General features: G+C 43.6%; 1 protein-coding gene across 1 annotated transcript; it reads right to left on the bottom strand.

The window, feature by feature from the left end:
* Positions 1 to 595: 595 nt before the first annotated feature.
* Positions 596 to 1,560, bottom strand: LOC145557834 (uncharacterized). The gene is made up of 2 exons (XM_081619018.1): positions 1,129 to 1,560; positions 596 to 1,039 (listed from the first exon to the last, which is right to left on the bottom strand). Exons 1-2 carry the CDS (start codon positions 1,558 to 1,560, stop codon positions 596 to 598), a joined length of 876 nt encoding a protein of 291 aa, XP_081475144.1.
* Between the last annotated feature and the right edge of the window lie 7,584 nt (positions 1,561 to 9,144).

Raw genomic sequence — 9,144 nt, 5'->3', positions numbered from 1 at the left:
ACCTTAATTAACCTAATTAAGGTTTTAATTAGAATTCATTTTAGGGTTCATGAGTTTAGTATTATTTGGGGATTTTTATTTCTAAGGTTTGGGGTTTAATTGAATTGGGGTTTTTTTTTGCTTATTTTAGTATTAATTGGCCATTGTAATTGAAAAAAGTGAAAAATTGGGCCAAAATAACATTTTAATTGGATGAAAAACGTTAGTGGGTAGTGCTACCCAAATTTTTCCAAACTTGCGGGTAGATCTAAACAAATAAAAAAAATGGGCAGTTGTTCACAAATGACCCTTTCAGTTCTACACAAAATTTCATTACAATACACTGCTGTGGCAAAAAATACTTTTAGTTTTTTACAATTTTTTATTCTTCCACCAACCCCACCACCTCCACATTTTATTACTTTCTCCAATTTCTCCTAAAACTCCGCGCATGAAAAAATGGAACGAGTATTTAAAAACGGAGGGAGTACTCCATAGATGATACCCTTTCTCTCCTTGCACGTGTCATGTCGAGCAAGCATTGAAATTTTACATTCCATTTTTTTTTTTGAAATCCGGAGACTTTTTTTTAAGGCAAACGGGAAAATTTATTAAATCAAATCAAGTTCCGCCAAAGATTGAAAACTTTGGGGGAACAATTCATACAAACACGTTCAGAATTAATCTCAGACTCCCATCTAGCAACTAAATGGGCAACGGTATTTCCCACACGCCTTACATGACAACACTTAAAAGAAGAAAACACCACACTAATATGCCTAATATCTTCATAGAAAGTAAAAATAGGAGCAGCTCCTTGTTGATTCTCAGCAACAGCACGAACGACATTCAAAGCATCACACTCAAGAACTACATAAGCATAGCCCAACCTGCTCGCAACTTCCACCCTGTATCTCGCTGCAGCCGCTTCAGCATAGTCTGATTGCCATCTACACCCTGTCTTTTGCACAGCCACGCATAACAAAGCCCCATTCTCATCCCTGATAACCACACCAAGACTCACCCCCGCATTACCAGACACATAAGCATCCACATTAACCTTCACAAACTGTTGCTAAGGTGGTTTCCATGTTATATTTGAAGGAGCAGCCGAGCAGCAGACCCTGCCACACACACACGACCACCAACCTTCACATTATACACATCATAATCCTCACAGAGCTTAACAAAACCCATGGCCACCTGAACACCATTAACATCACTATCTCCATTGAAAATAACCTTGTTGCGGCAATGCCATGAAGCCCAGGCTAAACACATAATAACACGAAGCTGAGGTTTCTCTACCTTGCTCACCAACCAGCAAAACAGATCTGCAAAAGACTCGTGGGGGGCTTCAGCAATCAGAGCACCGAACTCACTATAATTCCAAATATTCAGGGCATGCTTGCAGTAGAAAAGAGAATGGATTATGGTTTCTCTTTCAGACCCACAGATGGTACACACACTTGAGTTGCGAATGTGACGTCTATACAAAACATCCAAAGTACCCAACGATCCTTTGCAGGCACGCCACACAAAATGGTACAGCTTTGGGGGTCCTCCTAAACTCCAAACCATTTCCCAGACATCCCTTTCCCCATCACCATAATAAAGCTCCCACGTTCTCATATGCCCCAATAATCTTCCTTGCCAATAAGTTGAGCGCACACTATAGATACCGGAAACTAATAAAGCTTAATTAGGCTATCCAAATGGACAAAATTTTACATTTCATTATTTACGTTTTTTATTTCCTTAAGCCTTTCAGTGTGTAGAATCAAGAATGCTAATCAATTAAAAATCTTGTTAATACGGAGTACCACCAAAAGTTCCACCACAATTCCACAAGTATCTGAAATTACTGCAAACCCTCCAAAATGTCACCAAAGTTCTGTATCATCACAAAAGTTCAAAGTTCTACATCACCTTTTTTATGTACCACAAAAACGCAAAATCAACTATGAGTCTCTTTTCATTCAATAATTGAAATAGACAATAGAGAAGGCAAAGGTATTGACAAAGTTCAGATGTAAAACTACCCATAGGGCTCCAATATTTTATATTAGCATTATCAGTCGACAAAATTGCACATGTGCATTTCAACCATGTGCTTGTTCAGTACATGAATGAACCGACTCTAGTGAGCTTCGTCCTTAAAATAGAGGTAAAATCGTATATACATGAGTGCATCTAATAATCTATCTATGTCATATTTACATTCCATCAGATTCTTACACAACAATACAACATAATATCAATGTTACATATGCTTATAAGATGCCAAAAAAATGAGAAAAGTTTATGGTTTTCTCTTCTCAAGTACTGAATACTTTATCAATGACTTCTTTCAGGTTCTTGCATCCCACTACCTGTAACCCTTCAAAGCCGAGAGCTGCTATGGCTTTTTCAGCTGACTTTGGAACAATGCATGTTTTATATCCAAGTTTAGCCAAAGTATTAACCCTTTTTTCAATTCTCGAAACCTGCAAAGAAGTTTTCGGTCAAAATATAGACTAACATAACATTCTAAGTTAAGAAGGGGGTGTGAATAAACAACAGACAATTTATGGAGCATTATATACAGGCTTAGAAAAATCAGTGGTCAATTGGTCATAGAGAAATAGATTATGTGAGATTATGTCACTTCCTCAATAGGGCAAGCATTTTTAATAAATTGTTGGAAATTTACTTCAGTTGCATATTTATATTGGCAAAAAAATAATTTGGCAAGAGCCTCATACTTACCATTCGGAGTTCACCACCAAGGCCAATTTCTCCAATAAATGCTACATTATTTGGTAGAGGGAACTCCAGAAGACTGAAGAAGGCAAATGTAGATATGTTACTTCGAATTTGATTACAAGAAAAGGATAGCTATAGTTTTTTTAGTAATATACACTTTACAGAACTCACGAGTAAGGCATATATCACCAACCAAAAACCAAGACTCCTCACCAAGATGACAAGAAATAAAAAAAAGACTCTAGAAAGAATATGAAAAGGCTGGACAACACAAGTCTCTAAAAGTGTAGTGGAGAGCCAAGAGAAATGGTTGGATAAGAGCTTAGAATCAGGTATCAGTACACTACTGCGGTCATACCAAACCTAGTAACATAATTTTCTCTCTAAATGCCAGAAAATTTGGTGAGACAAATGAGCCAACAAAAAAAGAAAACATGCCTGCTGCAAATTGCCGCTGCCACAGCAAGATCTCCTGCAGTTTCAGTGAGAGATACTCCACTAACAACATTAAAAAAAACACTCTACAAAAAAGAAGTTACATTAGCATATAGCACATACAGAGACGAAATTCTAACAGGTTACAATTACCATGAACTCATAACAGTTAAAAAAACAAAAATGAATTATAACAAAACTATATCCAGAGTACCAGACTCTAGCTTGGAAATGAGTTCCACACACTAGTAGAAAAATGTACATTTGCGTCGCCATATTTGCGTCACTCATTCTAAGGAGCGAAGAAAATGTTTATTTTTACCATCCTTTTAAGTTATTTGCGTTGTATGTTATTCAAGAAGCGACGCAAAACTCAAGTGCATTTCAGCTTTCTCTCATTTGCGTCGCTCTTATTTATTAAAGCGACGCAATTAATAAACTTATTTGCGTCACTCATTTGTTAATCAGTAAAATCAGTAATACATTAATCATCAGGTACATGAAGCTAATATATTAGCATCATGTATGTTCTTTAAAACAGAACAATGGCTTGTACAAATTTAGAAACAATTAAATTGGACATCATGTGCCCATTGTTCTGTATCCATTGTCACTGATGAGCAAGCATAAAACAATTTTTTTTACAGTATGAGTTAAAATGGGTTATTTATTTGACTAACACCCTGTTTTTGACTTTTCTCTGATCCTTGTTAGTCTAGTGGTTTCCTAATCATACAATGGGATTGATACTATTTGTTAAAAAATATAAAACTTTTAACAAGTCTCTTCGGTAGTTCACGAGTCTTGTGTACATATAGTACGAGTCTTGTGTACATATAGTATGAGCATGGTGCTTCCGGAAATGCTTCTGACTTGAAGATCAGCTGCTCAACGGACGTATAGGCTTTTAGGCTACATTTCCTAATGGAGGAGAGGATCTAAGAAGTCCTACACTCCCTTGCAAGAATCCAGAAAACTAAAGACACATTGTAATCTTTTCAAATATACATATTGCTGATAACCTAGAGCTTTTTGGCATTTGGAGATGATCATAAAGGAAACAAAGGGAAACAGTGCTTTAGGTTGTTCGGTTTAATTTGTATTGAAATAGATTTTCTGAATATTCCTTTCCTACAGATTCCTACCTAATGAAAGAAAACTTTTCCTTTCTTTACCATCCATTCTACTCCATCAAAAAAGCAGATAGACCAATTCAAAGACGCTGCTGACAGTTGTTCAATGCATGGAACGAAATTCTCCATTGAACTAACCAATTGAAGAAGACCCTAATATTAAGAAATCAGTTAATATAGAACTTATACTCTTAAAAAAAGATGCTGAAGCCAATGAATAGTGATGTAGAACTATTTATCATGGCTCTACATTAAACCACTAGTGATTTGGGTATTTTATACCCGGCCAGGTGGCCCAATCAGAAAGCGCCACGTGTCCTCCGTATAGGTGCCATTTGGACCTATGGAATGATGACACGTGGAGGGTGGACTCTTCTCCGTCCTACGTGGACTGAAGGTCCATCAGGGACCATTCAGGTGGCGACACGTGTCACTCAAAAAGTGCTTCAGAATCCTTTTGGGCACAGTGACACGTGTCACTCAGGCATTGGCCCTGGGATGGCGGCCTTCTAAGGCCCAAATCCCAAGGCGCCGCAAAACGGCGTGACCTAATTCCTAGGTCACCAGATCCTAGGAAGGCACACTCTTCAAAAGGACCTTATAAATAGGGACATTATGTCATTTATGACAAAAAAAAGAGAAAATTTGGACACGCAATACGAGACAATACGTCACTTATCACACTTTACCTGAGCTTGGAATCCAAGCAGATAACTTTACTTCCGCACGTTTTATTTTCGAACGTTTGCTGACTTAATCTTCGGAGGTGGACCCCCAACCATCCGGAGGTCCGTTTGCTTTGCAGGTACAGGCGTCCTCAGTTGAATCCAGTTTCAGTGTTGTAACTCTCCCGAGGAACAAAAACCCCCGAAACATTTGGCGCCGTCTGTGGGGAGAGTACCTCTGAAATGGCTTCACAAGAACATGTACCAAATCCGGAGGCCATTCGGCCTCCAAATGATGTACTGGTCCAAACGGACCATGACTCAGGTGACGACGCTGATGTCGAAACCTATGTGGATCCAAATGGATCCCTCATCTCTAAACGCATCCGCAATAAAGAACGGCGGGAGCGTCCCCATGTTCAGGCAGGACCAAGCAAAACTGCTGGTCAGCCAAAGAAGCCCTCGGGGCGGCCGGTTGATCCTTCCCAGGCGGCAGGATCAACTCCCGTCACTCGGGATGAACTAATGACTCTCCTGAGCAGTCTCAGGGGAGAAATCAAACAACTCGCCTCTAAGAAGTCGCCTGCCCCTAGAAAGGAGCAGTCGGCCAAGAAGCCAGCCCAAGCTGGCAAACAGAAGTCGGTCAGGGACCGTCAGCCAACTCCTCATCCTGCCCCTAAGGAGAAGGCCCAGCCCCAATTTGATCTCACTCGGCTCCGTTTCCCAGAAACGAGCACAAGAAAGCCCATCCGGCATGTACAGCCGGATGGCAGCAAGAAGACGTTCTCTAACGCTCGGCAATACATTGAGGAGAAGAGAACTCAGCTATCAGAGTCGGCTTCAACGTCGACTTATCATGATAGCTTTCGGAATACCTCTGTGAGGTGTTCCCAGTCTGGGTTCAGTCTGGGCCTCATGTGATTCAATCCGCCCAGTACATGGCACCGCCACTGTACCAGGCGCCAGTAGTACCTTACATGCAGCCTACCCTCTACGGGGGACAGGCGGCATACGGCTATCAGCCGATGGACTGGCAGCTTAGGCTGCAGCACCTTGGAGACCAACCCTCTGCTTTCTCCAGAGAAATAACTAAAGCCGTGCAGCCGGCTAAAGTTAAAAACGTTCTGGTTGGAGCCTATGACGGGACCTCCAACCCAGAGGACCACCTGTTGGCATACACCCACCTCATGTATTTATAGGGGTTAGATGATGCCGCATGGTGTCGTTGCTTTCCAGCCACCCTGAAGGGCATAGCCCAGCAGTGGTTTGGCAACCTGCCGGCTGGCTGCATAAATAGCTTCAAGACGCTTGCGTTCTTGTTTGCATCAAACTTCTCTATGAACATCCCTGCCAAAAAGACAAGTCTTGACTTGGGCAATGTACAGCAAGGAGATAGAGAAGGTTTGCGATCCTATGTCAGGCGGTTCAATCTAGTCCGAATCCAGATTCATGGGCTGTCTGATGAGGTCGCCTTCACAGACTTCTTTAAGGGTCTGAAGGACGGGTCTACTTTTAAGTACGAACTCGTCCGCAAACAAATCTTTACCCTACAAGGAGCCTTGCGAGAGGCGGAAGCCTACATACAGGCGACCGAACTCTGCTCCTCCAATAAGCAGTCCGACCATAAGAAGTCCGACCGGCAGAAAGAGAGTCGGCCTGCTCAGCCGGCTCCTAAGCCAGAAGAGAGCAAAAAGAAAAAGCAAGTCTGGGCCATTGATAACTCTGATCAACCGGCCCAGAAGAAGAAAAAAAAGTGGAAACCGTACGTCCCAAGGTACGAATTCCACAAGGACTGCTGCTCCATCCTTTTGGAAATTAAGGATCGGCTAACTCTTGAAAAGCCGACTGCTATGAAAGGTTCCGCTGAAAATCGAAACAAGAACAAGCATTGCCATTTCCATGAGGATGTTGGCCATGACACGAACGACTGCTTTAGTCTCAAGCGGGAGCTCGACCGTCTGGCCGACAAAGGACAGCTGAAGTCCTATGTGAAGTCCAAAGTGACTTCAAAAGCAAATCCGGGGCAGTCCAAGAAAAAGACTCCCCAGCCTGCTGTGAGTGCCGAAACTGATGAAGAACCGGTGTACACCATAGCAGGCGGATTTGCCGGTGGTGGCCCGACCATTCGGGGTACCAAGGACCATCTGAGAAAGATGGTCAATTCTGTTGAGGAGGGGGATGCAGCTAGCACATCCACCTTCCCTAAAGTTGTCATCACCGAGCAGGACAGAGGCAAAGTCCGTCGGCCGCATGATGACCCTGTTGTCATTGAGTGCAAAGTCGCCAACCAGCTGGTTGGCCGAATTCTGATTGACACAGGAAGTTCCTCTGACTTCATCAGCCTCAAATGCTTATCCAATCTCAAGTACAAATCGGATAGCATGATGGAGGTCACCCACACCTTAGTTGGGTTTGGGGGAGGACTTGTGCACCCAGTCGGACGAATTGACCTACCTGTCCGTCTGGGAAGCAGGGGAGACGGTCGGCACATGACCATCCGTTTCCTAGTGGTTGAAGAGCTCACGACTTACAACCTCATCTTTGGCCGACCCACTCTTAATGAGTGTAAGGCCGTCATCATCCCTGCTCTCATGCTACTCAAGTATGAGAAGGATGATGGAACAGTTGGTTCCCTTAATGGGGACCAAAAGACGGCTCGAGAGTGTTACCTCTCGGACGTCAAGCCTGCGGCCGCAGCATCCGGCCGGGGCAAGCAAATGATTGACCTCGACGATGTCGAGGAAGAACAGTCGGCCCCACCAGCCGGAAAGAAAAGAAAGACTGATCAGCTGGTGGTGGTCAAAAAAGAAAAGCAATAGCAATCACTGACCGGGGAACGGTCGGATGATCTTCGTCCCCAGCCTGCTGGTGAACACATTGATATCCCTCTGGATGACAGCCGTCCAGAGCGGACTGTTAAGGTGGGGACGATTGCCTTTGCAAAGCTGGGTGAAAACCTTCACCAGCTGCTCAAGGAATTCAAAGACATCTTTGCCTTTGAAGTGGAGGAGATGCCAGGCATCAGCCCGGATCTCGCTGTCCACAAACTCGCCGTGGATCCTAAAAAGAAGCCCATCCGGCAAAAGAAAAGAAACCACGGCGAAGAAAGAAGTCGGGCGGCAGCTGCCGAAGTAAAAAAGCTGTTAGATGCCAAGTTCATTCGGCCGTGCAACTTCCCTGAGTGGGTAGCTAACGTTGTGTTAGTAAAAAAGCCGAATGGAACTTGGCGGATGTGTGTTGATTACACAGACCTCAACAAGGCATGTCCAAAGGATAGCTATCCACTGCCTAAGATCGACAGTCTGGTCGACTCAACAGCCGGACATGCCCTGATGAGTTTCATGGACGCCTATTCAGGTTTCCATCAGATCCCCTTGTGGAAAAAAGATCAAGAAAAGACGGCATTCGTCACTGATCAGGGGTTGTTCTGTTATACGGTGATGCCGTTTGGTTTGAAGAATGCGCCTGCTACCTTCCAACGAATAATTAATACGGTCTTCATTAATCAAATCGAAAGGAATGTAGAGGCGTACATTGATGATATGATAGTCAAATCCAAACAGCAGGCGGATCACCTTGCTGATCTCCAAGAAACATTCGCCACACTCAGGCGGCATAAGGTCATGCTTAACCCAAAAAAGTGTGTCTTTGGTGTTGAGTCTGGGAAGTTTCTCGGATTTTTGATTGACCAAAGGGAAATAGAGGCCAAGCCTGAGAAAATACAGGCGGTAATCGACATGCAGTCGCCCCGTACTGTGAAGGAAGTGCAAAAACTAACAGGTTGTCTGGCGGCCCTGGGGAGATTCCTCAGCCGGTCAGGCGACAAGTGTCTCTACTTTTTCCAAGCAATCAAAAAGAAGACAAACTTTGAATGGGGGGATGATGCAGAGGCGGCCTTTCAAAGGCTAAAAACTCATCTGCACTCTTTGCCGAGGCTTGTCAGCCCTTTGCCTAAAGAGAAGCTCTTCATGTACTTAGCCGTCTCTGATCATGCCCTCAGTGCCGTCCTCTTAGCTGAAAGAGACGGCATCCAGCTCCCGGTGTATTTCATAAGCCATGTTTTGAGAAACGCGGAGCTTCGGTACCCCATGGTTGAGAAATTCGGCCTTGCCCTTTACATGGCCATTAAGAAGCTTAAACCTTACTTCTTGGCGCATGCGGTAGAGGTCTATGCTGACCAACCGATC

This window comes from Chenopodium album, chromosome 9 (assembly GCF_948465745.1).
Source record: "Chenopodium album chromosome 9, dcCheAlbu1.1, whole genome shotgun sequence".
Classification (NCBI taxonomy): Eukaryota; Viridiplantae; Streptophyta; class Magnoliopsida; order Caryophyllales; family Amaranthaceae; genus Chenopodium; species Chenopodium album.
The sequence above is the reverse complement of the archived record's forward strand: the minus strand, read 5'-3'. Positions and strand labels throughout refer to the sequence as shown.